Here is a 23,360-nt window from a genome sequence, read left to right on the forward strand (position 1 = left end):
GGCTTCCCAGGTCTCGTTACTCCTGGTTTTTTTGGCCCTTGGCCCAAATGCATAAATCCAACATAGGAAAACTTAAAAGACAGAGGAATAAATCATGGTGATTTTTATTTTCTTGCTACAATATTCTTAGAAATAGGTGGAAAATTTCTTGTTAAATTAAGTAGATATTAGTTATTATTCAAGAAATTGAGATTAATCTACATGTGATTGTAGTGCATTACATGATGAAAATAACATTGTAATGGAGTTCAGTTACCATATGAAAGGTTTTAGGATTACAGTACAAGAAGTACATAAAAAAGGGTCCAAGAATGTTACAATTAATATTTGGTACATCTTAAAAATGTTGAAAAATAATACCTCAGAGATTTCACAATAAATACCCCCTGAAAATATCTATAAAAATATAGACAATTAATCATTAAAATGGAAGAGTTTAATAATTCATCTTCATATTAAAATCGTTATTGCACATTATATTTTCTTAAAAAATTTTGCCCTAAAAATTAAAAATAATTATTTTGAAATTTGAGGAAAGTAACAATGGAATAAACTATTTATTTTATCTAGTTTGGCAACAAGTATATATTCTAATACAACATTCTTACTTACATTTATTATTTTGTTGCAATGTGTTGTTTGTCATTTTAATGTGATCATTATATAAATATTTAGTATAAAGTTTACTTGCTAATCAGTTTTTGTGTTTTCATATTGCAATTCAAGTTTTAAGAGTTCAGGAAATTAACTCAGTTGAGTTTAAGAATAAAATATAAGTTGAAAAGTATTTTAGTTTGATAAAGTGAAGGCTTTTATGGTTAATATAACTGGGCAATAAAAGAAAATTCTAAGTACAGTACTGTAATGGTATTAGAGTTAACGTTAAAAACTTACGGTGCAAAAGCACTAGATAATGTGTGACAATATAGGAAGTCTTCAGATATCATTTGAAATTTTGGCAGTTACATTGTATTGTATAAAGACATTGATGAATTTTAAACTAGCCTACTGCTTAATTGCAAGATTTGCTCATAGTGATAATTTCTTTAGATCTATAAAATAATTCTTGTAATATTTCTAACTTTCAAGGGTAAAATACTATTCATTGCATAGTATTGCATTATGGTATACATATACACACTAAAAAAAAAATTAAATATATGGTTGCTACACATTGTAAGCATTGTCTGCACTTCCTTTTTGAAGTTAGCATTTGTGATGTATTTTGTCAGTTCTGATAAATGTGGGTTTCAAGAAAGTGTGTGGGTGAAACAAAGGTAATTGTTGTAGTTTATAATACGTATGTGATTGTGTCACTGTCTAAATTTAACCTTTTAACACAAATTTGAGTTTTACAGGCAGTATTGTTTGTAAAGTGGGGTTTACACGGTCGAACCCGGTTGTCAAACCTGCTTGCCAAACAGTTCGAAGAGGTGGAGTCAGTCTCAAGTGCATAAGGTTTGTGGACAATAAAGCCCCGCCCACAAAAGTCAGGCGAGAACGGACATTCTTTGAACCATTCGACAACCAAATACCCAATTCAGACGTTTGAACATCACTTCAAATGCTTGTTTGTCGAACCGCGTTAGACAAACTGTTCGATCGTGTAAACCCGCTGTAAGACTTAATGTTTGTTGCAGATATCAAAATTTTGGTAAAATGGTGTACAGGTGCTGAATTGATGTTTGTTCCAGAGCATAATGTAGCGAGTAATATCTCATAAACTGTGAGTCTTAGGATTTTCTTCAGGACTTCTAAATACACTTCCATTATCGTGAAATTGTGGAGAAAGTCGGTATGTAAATTTTGTTTGTTACAGTGACTTTGTCGTGTAGTTTTATAATAGACATTGCCTGAAGTTATGTTTTTCTTAGATATATTTGTATGTATATTAAAATTAATGAAATATCTTTCAATTATGTTGACGACTTTTATAACCCATCACTAATGTTTCAAATGTAAAAGATTAGTACTGCATGTTTTGGTACTTGTGTAATTATGAAGAGGTAGAGGATTGTATTTTTCCTGGCAATAAAAATCAGTGTCCTTTAAAATAGGAGATACTTTGATGCAAGAATAAATGGATGTTGAATCATTAACAAGTTAGTTTTAGTATTTGCAGGTTGGTTAGGATGAGTTGGAGCTACCCCCTTTATGACTTTGGTCAAGCCACTTTTAAGCTATGACCTATGGACTGAGAAGGTGGTCGAGATGTAAACTTAACCTTGAAGGACTCCAGTTTGTTCAAGAAAATATAAAATTTCTTATCCTTGAAAATAGGAGCTTCACTTTATTGTAGGCAGTCCCTACTTGGAAGGTTCTTTTCCGCATACTCGCAAGCCCCAGTTGTCCAAGTTCTGAACGTAACAATTCCGGCTGTTGCGCCCTATTGGGAATTGGAAAAAGATGCAGAAGAGTCAGTTATTCTTCCTTTCCTTGGGACTTACAGTTACCTTAAACAAGATGCATAGTTGTCCTATGAAGGAGTTGGCATAGATAGATAACTATATAAGCAGTCACCACAGAACCAAAAGGAAAATGGGTTCAGGAGCTTGTGAGCAATGTCCTTGCTGTACACAGTGATGAAGGTAGTTCGATGCCTTCTGACGTATCTCTTCAGCCTCTAATACACTTGAAAGTATTTCTTGAAGGCTTCCAACAAGGCTAATGCTGTGAGCTCTTGCTCAGGATGGCAGACGTCTACTTGATCAATGCTGCACATGCATGCATAAGTCTCACAAAACTAGAAGGATACAGTGTTTTGTACACTGCCTCAATGTTCCTGGTGGCCTAACAAGGATACTATGGCTCTCAAGCTTAAGTGCGCAGGGAGCTAACTGGAAAGAGAAAGAAACCAAGCACCAATTTGTTCTTCGATGACACCATCATCTCTGTGCCAACTTGCTGAGAAAACCAGGACACAACTGCATCCCTTCTTTAAAGCACCAACATGGCCCACAAGTCAGGTTAGAAAGGAAGCCTATGCCATTCCTCAAGACAACACAAGCCAGCTGAACTTTGCCTGGTCCTCCACAGTTGAGATGGTGACACAATGGCAGTGAGTAAATGCCAAATTTCACTACCACAACAGACAACTGGTCGATCCATCGTACCACCTGGGTAAATCATGGCTGAGGACTGTATGACCTATGGCTATTGAGTAATTACCAGAGAGATATATACCATCTGTCTTGAATCTATCCAAAAGAAGAATACCACTGGATCAACTGGTAGAGGCAACGGTGCTTTGTCTAATGTCATATCCAACCTTCGTTACAGAGCTAGCAGGGGAGAAATCTTAGTAAATTCTTAGACCCAATGATTTGAGCAATTTCTTACCATGGGATTTCAAAGTTAGATTTTGAACCACTATGGGTGCAAAAGTGCTTCACAACAGCTACAATCCTCTTGAATGTAGGCATTGTGGTTAAGGTACTTGCATTTTACTTATGAATAAGTGCAAGGACATGAATAAAGAAGTGCACAGACTTGGGGTTCTCTGACTCCATGGGAACTGCACTGAGGTCAGGACCTTTCATATTTGGAGATCCCCAAACCTCTTGTGACAAGTCTGCTAACCCCTTCTGGAGACTTTCTTCTCCCTAAAATAAGAATGCTCAGATCTCTCTGGGAAAGTATACTGTCCTGAGGAGGCAGACGATGGACCCTGATGCAAACAATTTTGGTTCATATCAGCAAAGGAAAAATCCCTGGAACTATGGCTGACCAAAAGCTCTAAGTGATACAGCATACCCTTCCTGTAAATGAGTGTCCTTCCTATCAGTGCTCTAAGGCACGACAGTGCAGGTGGAGCGGTCACATACAGGCCTAGGACTATGCTCCCTCCAATGTCAGCATTAGACAGAAACATTCCTCGAGTATTCAGAAAGGAATCGTGAAGACAGTGCTCAGGTACCACTCTAACCTGGTTTATGATGCTCAGTCCTAAGCATGACTGCTTACCTGTTGATGGTATGTCAACAATAATTGTCCTACCAGGCTCACTCTCCAGACAACAAAATCTAGGGATACTTTGTCGCGTCCTTCCAGAGGATGAGAACAGCTTCTAAAGGCACTTCATATATGCCACCCACACCTGGCTTACTATCCTGGTACATAACCAAGGGCAAGGAAAAACCCCAAGTCCCAACAGGAATGTGGACGATAACCACTTACATCTATGCCCCACCTTCATCTAGCATATTGTGTGGGTACATGGAAAATCAGCCGATGTAATAACTAAAACACCGGACTCATACTCTACTCAACTGACACAGAAGGTACCTGTCAGCATGTGAGCTTTGTAACATCCATCTGGAGGAGGAGGATAGTTGATAAAAGTCCAATGGAACTTCTTGTGAGATTCCTTCTGAAAAGAAGCCACCAAAATGAGAAAAGAGAAGATTGAGACACAGAGTAGGTACAGGAGGAAACAAGCTTGCTTCTTCCCCTTGCTAACTATCAATCCTTTCTACCAAAAGAGAAAATACGATCTGAGCAAATGACAGTGACAGTACTGCCTCGTAGTCCCATATAAGAAGGAGAGGCCGATAATGATGCTACTCCCTCAGAGTCCCACAGAAAAGGAAGCTACAGGAGCTCCTAAGCAGCAACAAAATCCCCTACATAGGAGTTACCATCACTGGGGGAACAAACTACACTGCACAGGGGTCACTACAAGTGCGACACACTGGCAAAAACCAGATGTGCCTGCAAAACAGTGACAGATGGAGTTCCTGTAATACCTAATTGAGTTGGTACTCTTTACGGTTAGGTAGTCATTATCAGGCATAGATAGTAAAGGGTGACACACAACTGAACTGGGAAAATCCCTATCAGGGTGAGAAGACAAACCATGGAACCGGAGCAATTCTTCCAGTAGCACTCCCAAATCTTCCAGTTTGAAAGAGCATGAATGTGGCCCTTAGGATTCACAGAATAAACAATTTACCACATATTTTTATCTTTAAGGATACTCCTGCATGTTGCAAGTGATGGTTTAAAAACAGCAAGTACTCAAAACAAGCCAAAATTAGGAAAAAGATCCAACAGCAAAAGGGAAAAAGGAGTAGCACCACCACCACATTCTTTCACTCAGAAGCTGAAGTCAAAAGGGTCATAACTTAGACATGGGTAGCTGCCACTTTCCCACCTATTGTTACCCAACATTACTGTCTTGTTAAAGATTCAACATTCATCGTAGCTTGCACCAAAGTATTTCTCAATTTAAAGGTCGGAAGGTTTGCTTATGCATCAGAACAAATAACGTTTCAATCTTTTTCTAAGCTGTAATCAAGCTCAGATTTCCTTCACAAGTTACAATTTTAAATCCATTGCAAATAAACTCATACCCAAATTCCATGTCTCCCCAATAACTTTTAAAGATACAGTAATAAAGATAATAATTTTTTCAACCATAACAAATACACTTAGATTTTATGGAAATAAACAGCAACATGCTAACGGGGATGTGACACTAAAAATTTGTGACCTAAAAAGTTAAACTAGCATAAAAACTTTAACAAAGACAAATCAATATCTGGCAATGCTTTTTTAAAAGCGAGAAATATAGGTATGCTATCATACAGTATAATGTCTAAGTAAGTTTATACTGTACTTAAGGTTAAAATTTCTATTAAAGGTGTAGTACAACAATATAAAATTTATATACATGTGTACCAGCAATGATAAAAGTTAAGAGAAAGGATACATTATTTTAACCATTAAGATTTCAAAGACTGCCAAGTAATTTAAAGAGATTTTTTCTTCAATAAGATTGAAATTTGTATCAAAGTATAGTTGTTGACACTAAAGAGAATGGATGAGAAGTTCTGAAAAATGAAGAGTATAAGACACCTGGGGATTGACAAGCTGGTGCAAAACTTCTTTCTTACAGTTTGCAGCGTGCCACGCAAGTCACATAGCAAGCACTACTAACCCCAATACGGTGTGTGATATAGAAATATTTTTATATAAAAAATACTAAGTAATGAGGAAAGTAGTAATACTGAATTAACTGTCACTTAGTCACATTGAAGATGAATACTGTAACCTTGGAATTTGTGGAGTAACAATAATGTTGAGACATTAAAGGCTATGAACTTTTTACATATAATACAAAATAAAAAAATAATACCATATGTACACGGTTTACTCGAATCTGTAACTAACTTCCAAGATTGTACATATTTTTTCGACCGACCACATAAAAAGCGTGAGGACGCAAAGTACCAACAAATGAGCGCCTTCATAAAGAAGCTTTGGTGTGAATACAGACCAGATAAACAAGTGATGACGTTGAAAGGTCACGTTAACCAAATACAAGCTGATGGTAGCTAGTCGTACGGCCCACCAAACATACAACGGCTGCTGCCATCTGTGGACAACATAAATTATGTAAAAAGACATATTAATACAGCAGTAGTTTTGATCAGCAAAGACATAATTAAAAATAACACCACCTCAACTGGCTTATTACAGAAATTTATAGATTTTTATGCTTCTTAGTAAATATTTTACAGTAGTTATATAAACAAATTTAACCCGGACACTGAGAAGTCTTATTCAAATAAGCTTTGTTTGAAAAATATTCCCTTATAAAAGGGAGAAGATTAATATGATTCAATAGTATTCAATCTATTACAGTTTCAAAAAACAAAATATACGATTGGGCACAATGGTACAAAACAAGGAGTTAGACTCCCATACTTGTCAATTACTATTGAAGGAAAATGCATTAACACAATGTAATACTGTATTCTTAATAAATTTTTCATACAAATCCATAACAGCACGTATTACAAATGCATTACAAGAATTAATGAGGAAGTAGATAAATAATTTTGGAAAGCAGGCCTTATGGTAATATCACTATTTCTGGGGCGGCCTGTGACGGCCGGTGAGAAAGGTCCTTCCTTATACCTTTCCTAATATAAATCTTCCAAATATACTAGAGAAAGATAAAAGCATGGAATGCAGAGGTTACAACCCTCGCGCGAACACCTTGTAGGTGTCGTGTATTAAACAAAGGCGTGTGAAAACCACTATTCACAGGTTGTCTTCCATTTAGATAATCCCTTCATCAATGGGGAGGGCCGTGACAGGCCCTAGAGAACATGGTTGAACTCCCCAACGACACCTACCACGCGCGCCCTCTAGGACATCCTTCTGTAATTGGACTTGCATCAAGCCGAGTTTTTTTGGGCACAGTGTTTTTTCGAAGAGTTTCTCGTTATTTCAACATGACTGACGTTGTTATTTCACCCTTACCAATGTAAGTACCATAGTTTGTTTTGGCAGCTTTTGGCAGTACCGGGCATTTGTTCTGTTTCCAATATGGTGGTTTTTAGTTTTGGAAGCGATTGTCCTGCCGAGGTATCGGCAGCCATTTTGGGTATGTTCGCTTCGGTAAATTTTCTAGTTATTTTTGCCCATCTGGTACTCTGTCAGCTAGGTTATATCACTTACATTTTATGGCCTTTTATGTTATCATTAATTATTATTAGTTTTTACTATGGTATTTATTTGCTAGCAAGTCCAATTTGGACCTACGAAGAATAGCGATTTAAAGATAGCGTTTTAAAGCATAGTAGCGATTTAAAGCTTAGCGATTTAGTCTGTTAATTTGTACCCTGGAGGGTTCGTTTTAGACTATATCCTTGTTTATTTGTTACGTTGTCGTTATTCTTCGTTATTACTATTACTAAGAAAAAGCAATCAATTTTATTAATTTTCTTATTTTATTGTGTGATGTTAATTTTTAATATGTAACCTTGAGAGCGAAAGCATAGATTGCTCGTTTCCTGTTCTACAGGTATGAGTTATCCTTTCTCTCGTTTTCTTTGAGTAAGAGAGGTGAATTTCCCGTTCTCCGTTTTTATACGATCACGGGTTATTCAGGCCTGCTCTCAGTATCAGAGTTGATGATAGTACGTTTAATATTATAAATGATTTATTGATGTGGTTACTGTTAATATAGCTAACACTATTATTAGGTTCGTTAGTGTATGAGTCATTAATTGGGGTTGTTTTATACCGACACCCTTAGCTCCGCCTTGAGTTATGCTTAGCTCCGCCTTGAGTTATGCTCCGCTATAATGGATACTCATTGGGTGAGAACTAGTTATCGTTCTGGAGCAGATTTTTGGAGTGCAACGGTGAAATCCGGCACTCGGACTCCGGCTGAAGCCTTTTACACACGAACCTTTGTCATGTTTGATCACAATTACACCGTTAAGGCCCCCGTTATCATCGTATCTCCGGCTTCACTGGAGATAACTCATTCATTGAGGTTAATGTTATCGTACCGGAGACAGTCACGATATCACGATGACGGGCCTTTGCTACCGGACCTCCGGTAAAAACAGAGATCAAGCAGGAGTCCAGAACCGGAGTTAACAGTGTGATACCGATGAAGTTTAGAGATTCATGCTACGTGGTTACTGGTTTCTATTATAATTTCTTAATTTATTAAGGTGTTAGCTACTACCATACTCACACATAATTAAGATTTAAGTGTTTCTGATTCATAAGTCAATGACAAGAATCTCAAGGAACATCCAGACTTATGTCTTCTTTCTTTTTACAGATAGTCCGCTGCACTGCCAGGGGCTGCTCCGCTGCCTTTACTGATCCCATGGGCCATGATCTATGCCGGGCCCATGCCCATTGCGCCATATCCTTCTCTCGGGAACCGGGACAAGCCCCCTATACGATATGGTTTCCGGAGTCATGCATGCTCTGCTATGAGCTGTCAGCCCTACTCCTGAGCGAGGAGTTAACTTGGTTCTAGTGTCCCTGTTAATATCCTTTGCGAAGAATTAATTGCTCTTTATATATTGACTTCAGTTTTGGCTTCATCATTAATTCCCCTCTCCTCTTTCAGGCTGATGATGAATCTCTCAGGGAGGCGAGAGCTACTCTCCGGCCTTGGGTGTCAGGGTTTGGGAGGAATGCGCCGGCTGGCCCACCCTATCTCCTTGATGGAGACATGGCTTCTCGCCTATTCCCAGGCTCTACTACTGCAGCAGTTCCACCGGAGACAGCGGCCCCGTTAATTGAAGTGGTTAGAGCAACCATTCTAACTGAGGAAGAGGTTTAAGTGACGGAGGCCGAGCCCTACCTAGGTCTGGACGAGGAACCCATGGATGAGCAGGTAGGTGGTGTTGAGTTGGTGGACCCCCTTTCACCCCACACTCCTTTCTCTACTACTTCCTTTCACGGCTTTGATAAACCTACGGCTTCTCCTCGAGGTCCCTCCGTTCCTGTACGACCCAAGGTGAAGCCACTACGTACCTTTAAGCCTTCAGCTTTGCCATTATCAGTGTCACCGGTTCCGGGACCCTCAAAGGATCCTGATGTTCATATTACTATACCTAAAACCATGACTCCTAAGAAGTCAAAGTCCACTAAGTCCAGGGCTTCGTTAGAGGATCAGGCTCGGGAGCCCCCTTTATCCGCCGCCATGGTCAGGGATATTGTGAAAGAACAGATACAACAGTATCTTCAACAGTCTAGGGCAGACCAAGGGGCTATGACGGAGCTCAAAGATATGGTGGCAAGTCTCATCCGTTCCGGAACTCAGATGCCCCCTCCTTCAGCCCCGGACGCATCGAAGTTACCTCCCTTCGAGAAAAACAACCCTTGGAGGTTTGCCTTACATGCTCCATATATTGATGGTGCCATAACTCTAGAGGGCATAGGCACCCGTCCTTTAGAGGACTTAGAATTTTACCCTCCGGGACTAGAATTCCCATTCAACGGCTTCGTCCGATTGAAAGAACATGCCTTGGTTAGGTTAGACAAGGTACCGAAGGAAAAGGTAATATTCCCTAAAGAGCAGGCCCAAGCTTTCTGGGCCAGGACGTTGTCAGACTGGGGGTGCACTAATTCCAAGCTCACCCCACACAAAGGAGCCTACACCATATTTACAGCTTCTCCAGTTATTACCTTGCCTATTACAGATAAAGTGACAGCTCTTACTTTTCAGGCTATCAAAGAAGGTTCTGCCATGCCCTCTTCAAGAGACCGATCCCACCTCCATGCTCATTCCGAGTACCGTTACTATCTGGGATGATGCCCCCGCTACTTTCACAGTAGGGAAGTTAGACCCAGACTGTGCCTCTAATCTGTTCTCCGAGAAGCTTCCTAAATTACCAGATATTCTTCTCAAGACTGAGTTTGAGGCACGGAATAGGTTGGCTAGGTCGCTCCACTCCATTACCTCCGTGGAGTCTCTAACCTCACTTTATCCGACCGAGACCTTGTTCCGGGTATTCACAAAGAACCTGTCTCTGTCCTTCCAAATCGACTTACACGAGTTTTGTTCGGCTCGGGTTAGTTGCAGGAAGCACGTTCTTTCTGAGGCCTCGATCAGGCATGAACCGAATAGGCTGATAGCTTCCCCCTGCTGGGGTAAGAACCTTTTTCCTCAGGAGGAGGTGAAAAAGGTACTACAAGACGCTGCGAGAGCAAATCAAAATTTGCAAGTGAGGTGGGGCCTCACTGCCAAAAAGAGGGTTGAAGGTCAAAAACAAACCTTCTTCAGGAAGAAACAGAGGTTTGCCCCTTACAAGACGAGCCGAGGTCACTACCAACAATCGCCGATTGCCCACTCGTCTTCACAGTCTCCCACTGCTTCGTCTCCTCTACAGCCGAAACACCCTCAACAGGTGGTCTACCTCACTGCTCCCCCAGGTACCCAACCCAACCCCGTTTGGATGCCCTCACCCGCATACAACCCTAGCTACGGACCCTCAGGTCCCTTTCGTGGACACCAGAGAGGTAGCTACAGGGCTAGAGGACAGTTCCGTCAACGAGGCGGACCTAGGACAAGGGGTTCTCGAGGAGAGAAAGAACCTAGATTCACTCCCTCGCAATGATATAGTTCCGGTAGGGGGGAGACTTTACCACTTTCGAGACCGTTGGACCTTCAGTCCGTGGGCTCACAGCATAGTCTCCAAAGGCTTGGGGTGGAAATGGTCACAAGGTTCTCCTCCTCCACCAGTGACCTTCTTCCAGAGACCCACAACCATTCTGAGAGAGTACACCACCGAGTTACTAAAGAAAAAAGCAATCAAACGGGTTATGATTTAACTGTTATGTAATTACCATTCCTGTAAAGTTTAGATATGCTTAGACATGTAAGGTTGATACCTTTTACGACGGGACACTCAGGTGATCCCTGGTCCTCATATTATTTTAGCATTACATCCCCTATGCCTATGGCTAGTTTATGATTTATGTTTACTTACAGTATTATATTATTGCCTTACATGGTGTTTGTTTTCTCCTTATTATGTTATTAATTTATTGGGCTTGGAAGGCATTCTCTGGTACATTCTCACCGGCCGTCACAGGCCGCCCCAGAAAAGGGATTTTGACGAAGGAAAAATCTATTTCTGGGAAGAGGCCTGTGACGCCCGGTGAAACCCTTCCCGGTTATTTGATACGGACCCCACCCCTCTTTTTTCCTTGCCAAGCCATATGTTCTTGCAGAAGGATGTCCTAGAGGGCGCGCGTGGTAGGTGTCGTTGGGGAGTTCAACCATGTTCTCTAGGGCCTGTCACGGCCCTCCCCATTGATGAAGGGATTATCTAAATGGAAGACAACCTGTGAATAGTGGTTTTCACACGCCTTTGTTTAATACACGACACCTACAAGGTGTTCGCGCGAGGGTTGTAACCTCTGCATTCCATGCTTTTATCTTTCTCTAGTATATTTGGAAGATTTATATTAGGAAAGGTATGAGGAAGGACCTTTCTCACCGGCCGTCACAGGCCTCTTCCCAGAAATAGATTTTTCCTTCGTCAAAATCCCTTTATTATTACTAGCCAAGCTACAACTCTAGTTAGAAAAACAGGATGCTACAATGCTTAGGGCTTCAACAGGAAAAGCAGAAGTGTAGAAAGGGAATAGAGAAATGACGAATAAACTATATATGAGAAATAAAAAATAAAATCTAAGATCAATAGCATCATAAAAACAGATCAGTCGTATAGAAACTACAAAATGAGACTTATGTCAACCTATTCAACAGAAAAGCATTTGCAACCAGTTAAAACTCCACTGATTGAACAGCCAGATCAGGAAGATCATTCCACAGATGGAATAAATTTCTAGAATATTCTGAAGTTTTGAATCTTATGATAGAGAAGGCATGAATGTTATAATTGACATAATACCTATTACAGTACTACATACAATCTGGGCAGATCTGAATGCAAAAGATGGTCTGACATGAAAAATTTTGCAAACTTTAAACAGTAAATAAAACCAGAAAAAATCCATCAGTACACAAAGATTCATTCTACTACTGTAGTCACAATAGGCTCTCTGAAACTTTAATCCATACCCTGCCAAATATAACTGAACAGATTCTCTTCTGAGGAATGTCAATAGTTACACAATGAGGGAAATATAAAGCAATTATTAGTTACTAAAGTTTAAAATATCTGGGAAAAAAATTTAACTGAATGTAAACATCCCACATTATCAAGATATTTTAAAAGTATTTTTTTTTCCTAACTACAGTATACCAGCATGAGTTCTTTAAACTATGGAACATGCTTTCAGCGCAACTGTAATGGTTATTGAATTTGTTAATAAGGTAGTTAATGACAGGTGGTGAGCATAGCTGAATAGCCCCACCCTTTCACCTGTTGGAAATACTTCACTTTTGACCATCACCTCAGGACTGAGAGAGGTGGTTAAGGTGGGAAGTTTAACTGTAAAGAATTTGGGTTTGTATAGCTAGGAAAAATACAGATTACTTTTAAAATTTATTTGTTACTATGCGTATACAAACATTTTTTACTTTAAAATAGGGAGACTCACTGATTGGGGGGTCGGAAAACCCTCTTATACCAAAACTGACTGGTTCTTTTCCTTCTCTAGATTTGTCAATCTGTCTGGTCACATACGGGAGTGAAAGAGATGACTCAAGCAAACTCCTATCTATGTATAATATGGATGAATACGCTGATAGCTGGCCTGTCTATGAAGAATGGTATGTGGTCAAGGAAGGATCCATTCCCTAGAAGGGGATAACAATCTGGAATAAAATACATTGCGCATGATGATCAATGGGTTGGTATAAATACCACCATTCTATACTTCTCTAGATTGTAAAGAATGGACCTCAGAAATGTGGCTTACCAGCATCAAGTCAGATCCAAGAGTAAAGCTTCGACCACTTCGTCCCCAAGAGAGGGGCAGAATAAGGACAAGAGCCAGTCATTCTACCTTTCATTCTAGACTAACATCTGACTTACGCCCAGCTTTAAGCATGATACCCTCAAGTGTTGATTTTATTGCTCGCACTAGTGTCACAAGACAAGCCTTTATAGTCCTTTTGGGCTTTGGAGGGGGCACCACTTAAGATATCACTAGGGTCACTGACACAGGGGACATGTTAACCATGCCTTTCACCATTAGCCTCACCAGTGGCAACACTTGCACTGGGGGCACCTGGGGAGAGGTAGTCTTAGCCCAAGCCTTCCTTAGGTCAAATTTATTATCAGCAGTATGCATGGCACAGAAGAGCCTGCAACTTATAATGGGATGCAGTAAACACTATGGGAACCCCACATATCACCAGAAGCTGAGAGCCCACCAATGTAGATCCAAGAGGCTCCTTGCTCCTGATGCATACACCCTGGGGACCAAGACAGGGGTGTATGCACATAAGAAGTGGTAGCAGACACACTCAATGAGAGAACAGAAAAGGAGAAAGAGTTCCTTGGTGTCTTCTTTTTCTGTGTTGCTAAGATTGACCTCAGAGAAGGCTTAGCTTTCTTCCTCCCCTCCAGGTATACACCTGCCATTGCACAGAAGGCCACAATCTACACTTGGCACACTGGGATGATTGCGAACAATTATGGCCCCTACAAGAAGCACAAGGAGAGAGTGGATCTACAGCTGGTTTAACTATAAACTGGTTGCAGCATACACTCTTTCCCAGGTAAGTACGAATTTCTTGTTTTACATCCATCAAAAACAGACAGTATTCATTTCCAGTAAAAAACTAAAAAGAAAGATGAAAAAGTTGGGTAAGGAAGCTACAGTACGTACGTATTTGTTTCGGCCAAAGACAATAGTGAAGTACAGTACTTCCAATAGGTGGAGCAGCTGGGCTACTTGCCTGCACTCACCACCTGTTGTTGACTACAATACACCGTTAATGAATTCAACACCTGTTCCAGCTCCACTGAAGATATGTTACAGTACTTATTTTAAAGGATGAAAGGTTTGTATACAAGTAGGAACAACTCACTCATCTGCTTCTATACCATAACCTGAACAAAACTGCATATACTTTATACTGTATCAAGTTTGTAATACATATGAAACCTTTTGAATAAGGTGAAATATCAACATTAATGTAAAAAATATAAGTAAGTAAGTTGCAATACAGAATATAGTTTTACCTTTCCTTCTGACCATCCTTTGATATGATATGAGTTAAGTAGCTTAGGTAAGTTAGGAAACTTCCTCCAAATGTCTGGGTTGCAATGAGAAAACCATGAATTACTGGACGGTATGAAGTCACTCCAACAAAACCAGCGCTTATGTCAACTGTAGTCAAGCTGTTGCTATTTCCCTGTAATACAAGAAAAAAAAATGGATTAGTTAGAAATACAGTAATTATAAATCCTGTACTGGTTCTAATTAATTTTTAGCTCTTTGATGACCAATGAACCTGATATGTCTTCTAAGTCTTCCCCCCCTAGACGACTGATGGATGCAATACTGTATACGCCCATTAATATTTTTTTGATTTCCATTATAAGAAAAATATAGCTCTGTGCTGGTGGTAGAGTATGGATTATGGGAATATCAATGTTTGAAAGATTTGAAAATTATGAAATAAGAAGAATGGCAGGTGTAGTGAAGATTACCGAGATGATAAGAGTGGCACAACTGAGATCCTTTGTTGAACTTCATCACTATGGGTCTGGAATAACGGATCAACCTGCATATCATTTGCGCAAGCACCCAATGCTGCAGTCGGCCATTTTTCTTGACTTTGCTAACATTATCTTTCATAATTTACGAAAAAATGAATGGGTCACATTGGAAAAACTATAACCCCACCCTCTTATAAAATATTTATTCAGGAACTAAATACGAAAATTCTCAATTCATACCTACTGTACTGTATTATACTCTTTTTATGCATATTTATGTAAGCATTTGTCCACATAGTGAATGTTATAGCAGAAATATTATGAATGCTACGGTGATTTTTTAGAAAATATTTATTCCCAGTTTCTTGCTAACTTTCAGGAGATTGATCCTGGGAACGAACAACCCTAATTAACTGCAAGGTCGTCAAAGAGTTATGTATCAAGAGCTTCTTGATTATTTTTTCATTACTGTGCATGGTAATTGAACTTGTAGCTTAAAGGAGTCATTTTTTCTTTGCATAATAAATACACAAGGTCAGAAATGCTGAAGAATATATAGCTTGATACCAACCTTAGAATAACTGATAAAATATTTTCACATGGGCTAAGAAATAGTGTACTACAAAAACAAAATTTAAAACTTGAGAAAATGAAAACCATTTCATTTAAAAGTAACTGCTATTCAGACATTTCTGATATACTTAATCTAATTTTTAATAGTATAATTATTTTATTAATCTAAATTCTATATAGATTAAACAGAACTCACAATCATAATCTGTACTGAAGACTGGATAAACATGATTCTGGATTAAAATCTTAAAAATAAAAGAATACTCGGAATCCAATAAAATGTCAGTCGACGTTTTCTGACCAAAACATAAATCTTTATGTACTTTAAAAAAGTACATTCACATACGTTGAATGGTTAAAATAGTGTCATACTCACTGCACTTAAGAACTGTTTTGTGAGGTGTACTTGCTAAAATTCCATGAGTCAATCTTGTATGATTCCAGAGACAAAAGCAATATAAACATCATGGAAATAAAAATGACAAATTCGAAGATAATTTGTATTTTTCCTAACCATACAAACCTTAGCTATTTACATTGGGTTTACCTTTTAGCGTAGCTGAAATGACGAGCCAATAATTTTTAACGAGGATTAATTACCCCCCCCCGCTAGTTAGCGGGGGGGTAGGGGAAGGGTAGCTTGCTACCCCTCCCCCACCCACACACCGGTGATTAGCTTCACTTCACTTAGAGGTAGGACTTGATTCGGGTGTCAGGGATGGCAGGCAAATATGTGTAAATAGCTAAGGTTTGTATGGTTAGGAAAAATACAAATTATCTTCGAATTTGTCATTTGTTCCGTAACCAAAATACAAACCACGCTACAGTATTTACATTGGGTGACTTACTCCTTAGGAAGGGTGGAAAGTCTCCAGCCTTACTGACTTCGGCTTTGCCCGGGGCTCAATCCCTCAGTGAGCAGCACTTGAGAAACGGAGCCCCTGCACCTCACAAGTTCCTTGCATCGCTAGGAACGAGTGGCCTACATAAGTAGTGTGTGGAGGAAAGTGTGACTCGTCCTATGAAGTTGACCTTGAGACCTTTAGATAGGAATCTAGGATAGGACGTTCCCAATACCACCTCGTCAAGGTATGGGGGACGCAACAGTATTAAGCTTAATACTAGGAGCACAAAGAAGCATGGGTTACCTGCAGAGGTCGATGTCAGCTATGCGAGGACCAGGATGCTGCTTCCCCAAGAGAGGGGAGAATGAAGAAAGAAGTAAGGGTCAGACATACTCTTTCATTCACGCAGACTAAAACCGGGTAACTACGCCCTCAACCTATGCTACTTGTCCATAAAGGAGCCTGAGGTTAGACCAGCTGTTGTGCAGCCACCACAGGGCCGATAGAAAACGTATCGAGGCTCCTGTGGGTCACGTCTTGCAGGTAGTGAGCTGTGAAGGTCGTATGACGCTTCCAGACCCCAGCTTGAAGTACCTGCGTCACAGAGAAGTTTCTCTTGAAGGCCAGGGACGTAACAACACCTCTGACATCGTGTGCCCTAGGGCGACATGACGGAGGAGGGTCTGGATTCAAGGCATGGTGGATAACCCTTCGAATCCAAGCTGAGATGGTGTTCCTGGTGACCCTCCTCTTAGTCCTGCCTGTGCTCACAAACAAAGCTCGCACTTGAGGACAGACCGCAGCCGTTCTCTTCAAGTAGTGCCTCAGACACCTCACTGGACATAGTAGCAGCTGGTCTGGGTCGCTTGTTACAGAGCGGAGACTTGCGATCCTGAAAGAGTTGAACCGAGGATCCGGCACTCCAGGATTCTGAGTCTTGGCTACAAACTCAGGGACGAACCTGAACGTTACCTCCCCACATCCCCTTGAATGGGCGATGTCGTACGAGAGACCATGAAGTTCACTAACTCGCTTGGCCGAAGCTAAAGCGAGTAGAAAAGCCGTCTTCCAAGATAGGTGGCGATCGGAGGCCTGGCGTAATGGTTCGAAGGGAGGTCTCTTAAGAGCCCTGAGAACCCGAACCACGTTCCAAGGAGGAGGCCTCACTTCCGACTGGGGGAAGGTAAGCTCATAGCTACGTATGAGTAGAGAGAGTTCTAGCGAGGAAGAAATATCCACGCCTTTCAGCCTGAAGGCCAAGCTTAAGGCTGAGCGATAGCCTTTCACCGCCGAGACAGAAAGGCGCATTTCCTCCCGCAGATACACGAGGAAGTCCGCTATTGCTGGAATAGTGGCATCGAGTGGAGAGATACCCCTCCCACGACACCAACCACAAAACTCTCTCCACTTCGCCTGGTAGACTCCCTCAGAGGACCTTCGCAGGTGCCGAGACATTCTCTCCCCAACCTGTTGCGAAAAGCCTCTCTCCGTGAGGAGACGCTGGATAGTCTCCAGGCGTGAAGCCGAAGCGAGGCCACGGCCTTGTGAGGGACGTCGGAGTGGGGTTGTCTGAGAAGCTCGTGTCATGGAGGAAGTTCCCTCGGGAGCTCCGCCAGGAGCTGCAGAAGGTCCGGGAACCATTCCACGTAATGCCATAGCGGAGCTACCAGAGTCATCGAACAGATGACCGATAGCCTGGTTCTGTTGAGCACCCTTCTCATCAGACAGAACGGTGGGAAGGCGTACACGTCGATGTTGTCCCACCGTTGCTGGAAAGCATCTTGCCAGAGTGCCTTGGGGTCCGGGACTGGGGAGCAGTACAGAGGCAGCTTGAAGTTCAACGCTGTCGCGAACAGGTCCACAGTCGGGGAACCCCACAAAGTCAGGACTTTGTTAGCTATCTGAGGATCCAAAGACCACTCGGTACTCACTATCTGCGAGGCCCTGCTCAGACTGTCGGCGAGCACATTCCTCTTGCCAGGAATGAAGCGAGCTGATAGTGTTATCGAGTGGACTTCGGTCCACCTCAGAATCTCTACTGCAAGATGGGATAGCTGCTGCGAATAAGTGCCTCCCTACTTGTTGATATAAGCCACTACTGTGGTGTTGTCGCTCATCACCACCACGGAGTGACCCGCCAGGGTCCGTTGGAACTGCTGAAGAGCCAGAAAGTCTAGCAGGTTGATGTGCAGGCACTTTTCTGATTCTGACCAAAGGCCTGAGGTCCTCTGGTTCAGAACGTGCGCCCCCACCCTTCTTTTGACGCGCCCGAAAACAGAGTCAATTCTGGGGGGAGGACGAGAAGACTCACTCCCTTCCACAGGTTCTCGTCGACCAGCCACCACCACAAGTCCGTCTGTTCCAAAGATCCCATCGGGATCAGAATGTCCGGAGAATCGGATCCTTGATTCCACCGGGACTTGAGTCGCCACTGTAGGGATCTCATCCTGAGGCGGCTGTTTGGAACCAGACGAGCCAGGGAGGACAGGTGACCTAAGAGACGCAACCACGATTGGGCGGGGAGCTCTTCCCGCCTGAGGAAGGGTTCCGCCACCCTCCTCAGCCTTGCAATCCGGTCGTCTGATGGAAAGGCTTTGTGGAGATTGGTGTCTATCAGCATGCCTAGATAAACCAGTCAATGGGACGGCTGCAGAGAGGACTTCTCGAGGTTTACCACGATCCCCAGATCCTGGCAAAGACTCAGAAGCCTGTCTCGGTGCCGAAGAAGGGTCGACTCCGAGTCTGCTAGGATCACCCAATCGTCCAGATAACGAAGGAGACGAATGCTGTTCTTGTGCGCCCAAGATGAAATGAGGGTGAACACTCTGGTGAACACCTGAGGAGCTGTGAAGAGACCGAAACACAGCACCTTGAACTGGTAGATCTTGTCGTCTAGGCAGAATCTTAGGTACTTCCTGGAAGACGGATGAATTGGGATCTGGAAGTACGTGTCCTTTAGATCCAGTGTGCACATGAAGTCTTGTGGTCTCACCGCAAGTCTGACCGTGTCCGCTGTCTCCATGCTGAACCGGGTTTGCTTGACAAACCCGTTCAGAGCCGAGAGGTCGATGACAGGTCTCCAGCCTCCAGACGCCTTCTTTACAAGAAAGAGTCGACTGAAGAAGCCTGGGGAGCCGTCGACGACCTCCTGAAGAGCACCCTTCTTTAGCATGGTCTCGACTTCGGCCCGAAGGGCCAGCCCCTTTGCCAACCCCGTGGTATAGGAGCTCAAAGACACTGGATTCGATGTCAGGGGAGGTTGAGATGTTGTGAACGGGACGCGATAGCCTTGGCCGATCACTGAGACCGTCAAAGCATCGGCCCCGTGTTGCTGCCACCTGCGGACGCAACGCTGAAGGCATCCCCCCACAGGTGGACACGCAGGGGGACTGCCACCCCTAGGGTTTGCGGCCGCGGCCGCTACCCCTAGGAGTCTTGCCTCCCCTGGAGGACTTGCCGCCCCTCTTGACCTTGGCTGGAAAGGGGCTTAGACACCACTTTCTTAACTGCCGGTGCCTGCTTCGGAGCCTTACGAGGCTGCTGCTGCTGTTGCGGCGGAGCTGGAGGCTTATAGGGCCGAGCTGTAAGGGCCCTACGGAGGAGGGAGTCCGTGCTAGATTTCCTCCACCTCTCAGCCGTTCGCTCCATGTCCTGTGGCTCGAACAGATTCTACCCAAGAAGGGAAGCATGTCTGAGCCTACACACATCCACGGCGGAGACCTTCGGATGGAATCTCTCGGTCAACGCATCGCGCCGCTTCAACACCGAGTTGGCCCACAAGGTGGTGACCTGGTGCGCCAAGAACTCGGTGGAGCGAGTGCCCGTGAGTAAGAAGGTCTCCAGGGCCTTCCTATTGGTCTCCTTAGACAAGTCCTCGAAGCGCAATAGGATGCCCAGAGTTCCTAGCCAAAAATCCAACCACGAAGTGGCCTGCATGGCACACTTCGCGACTTTCTCATGGCTCAGGATCTCCGACGCCGAGAACGACACCTGCCGGGCAGAGAGCTTCTCAAGGGGAACTCCCTTCGCCAGCTCCTCCACGGAGTGATGGAGAGGAAGAGCGAGACTGGACTCACCCAAGATCTCAAAATACCTCCTCTGCCGGAGACGAGGAGGAGGGATGAGTTTGTTCCCGGCAGAGGAACGACTGGAGGAGGCAAGAATCGCGAGCTGGGCGTTGGCCCTGGCTCTGGCACTCTTCAGACCCCGAGACCAGGGCAGAGCCGCACTGGACTTAGGGGCTTTCCGAACGTCGAACACTTCGTCCAAGATAGTGTCCTTGCCTTCTCGGGGGGCGATCACGGGGTCCATGAGCCCGTTGAGTTGCCTCATCAGGCTTAGGACCTGCCAGAATGCATGTTCAGATTCCTGCTGATCTCCTCCTTGCGGGCTGGCAGCTAAGTCTCCTGGCCCCGGAATATCTTCCTGGGGTGAAGCGTGGACGTTACCCCGGGGAGCCGCGGGTTCCTGGCGAATCCTCGAAGATGATTTCGGGATGGTCTTGGAGTCCTTGGATTCCCTCCTGGGAGGGATACAGGATCCAACAAAGAGGTTCGAAGAGCCCCTTCCGCATGAGACGATTCTCCTCCATGAAGAGAAGGCTCCCCCCTTGGTGCTGAGGGGAAGACTATCGCTTCACTGGACTCGCCCGAGGACGGAAAAGCCTCGTCCATGGGAGAAGGAGAAAACGCTCGAGCAGGGGAAGGGGCCTTCCCGACAGACCTCTTAGGAACCAACTTCTCCCTGGGGGAAGTCACCACGAAGTCCACTCCTCTCTTTCTCTTCAGCGTAGGTGAGGCAACCGTTGGTTTGTTGCCCTGATCGGCGAGTGCTGGCTCCATAACCCTCACTAACATCCGCATCAGAGGACCAAACCAAGTCTGTTGTTCCACGGACACAGAGTCCGAAATCCTCGCTGGAGGGAAAGGGATCGGGCGATCCTTCGGAGTGGACACCACTGGACCTGCCTGAAAAAAAGGGGGGAAGAAAGACGCACTGACCTCTCTGAAGTGTCTTCCCTGTCCTGCACAACAGTCCTGCGTTTAGATGGAGGTGATCAAGAGCGCTGTCTGGGAACACGCGTTCCTGCTGCTATCACTGGCTGTGAAATTCGACGCGAACGGTGGTCGCGCGGGCGCGTAGGTGAGTGGGCGCAAGAGCGTACAGGCGAACGAGCGCGTGGGTGAGCCGGCGAACGAATGCGTTGGCGCGATGGCGAGTGAGAACACTCCGAAGATCGCTGGCGACGTTGGTCAGGAGACCTGTAGCGCGAGGGAGAGCGATTGCGAACAGGGGATCGGTGGTGCGCAGGCGAGCGATGGCGCGTTGGCGCATGGTGACGCGTTGGTGAGCGATACCGTGTAGGTCGCTCAGGCGAATGATCGCACGAGGGCGAGCTAGCAGAGGGCGAACCATGTCCTTCCAGAATCTCTGGGCAACGGCACGTTGGAGACCGCATGCGCGCAGGCGGTAAGTCACGCAGGCGATCCGGAGATCGCCGATGTTCAGGTGATTGCTGACGCGTAGGAAAACGCTGACGAGCAGGCGATTGTAGAATCGTCTGTGAACGCTGGCGAGCAGGTGATCGCTGGCGAGCAGGTGATCGCTGGCGAGCAAGAGGGCGACGCGTGAAATCCTGTGAAGGAAGAGTCGGCGCGGTGCGTTCACGAACAGGAACAGGAAGAGCTTAGGTGCGTGGGCGAACATGTGCTTTAGAAACACGCGCAGGAGAACGCGGGCGATGTTGTGCAGGAACAAGCTGAGGATCGCGAGAGCGCTCAGGAGACTGATGGCGTGCAGGGTGCCCAACAGGGACTGCAGGATATTCAGAGACCACAGGGGAGCGCTAGCGAGCAAGAGGGCGATGATCCTCAGAAGAGCGCTGATGATCAGAAGAGCGCTGATGAGCAGAAGAGCGCCTGTGCGCTAACACTGCAGAAGGGCGAGCAGGGGAACACTGGCGCGCTGAGCGCTCTTCAGGAACAACAGGTTGAAGGATGTACTCAGGAGAGCACTGGTGAGAAGGAAAGCGAACATCAGGAGAACGCCGGCGAACAGGTGAGCGCTGACGAGCAGGAGAGCATTGACGAGCAGGAGAGCGCTGACGAGCAGGAGAGCGCCTGTGCGCTAACACTGCACGTGTAAGGGAAGAATCCCTTTGCCCCGAAGGGACCGTTGCCCGTCGGGTGACGAGGTCCCCAGAAGGTGAAGTTCTAGCGGGAGTAGGAGACCGATCCCCAGAGAGGTCTAAAGAAGCTGGAGCTGTAGGCTGAATACGACGAGGAGAGTCCCCTTCGGAAGAAGAAGATCCAAAAAGGTGCCTCTTAACACCCTTATAAGGGGATGGGAGGCCCTTGCGACGCAGCGGACGGTGAGCCTTACGGCGAAGGCGGCCACGAGGAAGATCATCAGGACTATCAGTCCTCCGAAGGGGAGTCTCAGTCAAGGCACTCCCCTTAGAGGGAAGCTGGACAGCAGACGAGCCCGTAGGACTCCCTTCCCCCTTCGAAGGATGTATGGAAGGGGGAGGAGAGCCGTCAGCACCAACATCCTCAACTACACCTGCAGAGGATTGCCCCGCCCCGTCGGAGGTCTCTGCCACCACGACGTCGACGATAGACAGAGGGTCTACCTCTGCTATCACCGGCGACTGCTTAACGGCGGCCCCTAACTGGACAAGGTCAATCAGGGCAACCCTGGAGGTCAAGCCCTTAAGCCCCAGGGAAGCCCAAATCTGTAAAAGATCATCATTAGACAGTGAATTATCAATAACCTCCCCCGGAGGAGGAGGGGGAACCGCCCCGCTATGGGAGGCGACGCCCTCTCCCCCCACCCAAGGTCGGGAAACAGAACTAGGGCCTGCGCTACCACTCGGCCGACTCTCCTTAGGAGCCGAACGAGGGGGAGCTTCGGAGGAGGTTTGGGCGACGAAAGAAGAGTCCCGAGAATCTTCCTCCTTCAAGGCAACCCCAGAAGGAGAACGGTCTCTCTTTGACTTCTTCTTACGCCGGCGGCTAAACCTCTCCCACTGGGAGGC

The 23,360-nt window shown here is 44.6% G+C and overlaps 1 protein-coding gene across 1 annotated transcript in view; it reads right to left on the reverse strand.

The window, feature by feature from the left end:
• Positions 1-1,145: 1,145 nt before the first annotated feature.
• Positions 1,146-23,360, reverse strand: part of PIG-G (phosphatidylinositol glycan anchor biosynthesis class G) — a 73,077-nt gene continuing 50,862 nt past the window's right edge. Inside the window, exons 12-13 of the mRNA XM_068376695.1 lie at positions 14,427-14,599; positions 1,146-6,376 (exon numbers count right to left, since the gene is read on the reverse strand). Coding sequence (XP_068232796.1) covers positions 6,151-6,376; positions 14,427-14,599 — 399 coding nt within the window. The 3' untranslated portion in view covers positions 1,146-6,150. The remainder of the gene's footprint in view (positions 6,377-14,426; positions 14,600-23,360) is intronic.

Source organism: Palaemon carinicauda, chromosome 7 (assembly GCF_036898095.1).
Source record: "Palaemon carinicauda isolate YSFRI2023 chromosome 7, ASM3689809v2, whole genome shotgun sequence".
Taxonomy (NCBI): domain Eukaryota; kingdom Metazoa; phylum Arthropoda; class Malacostraca; order Decapoda; family Palaemonidae; genus Palaemon; species Palaemon carinicauda.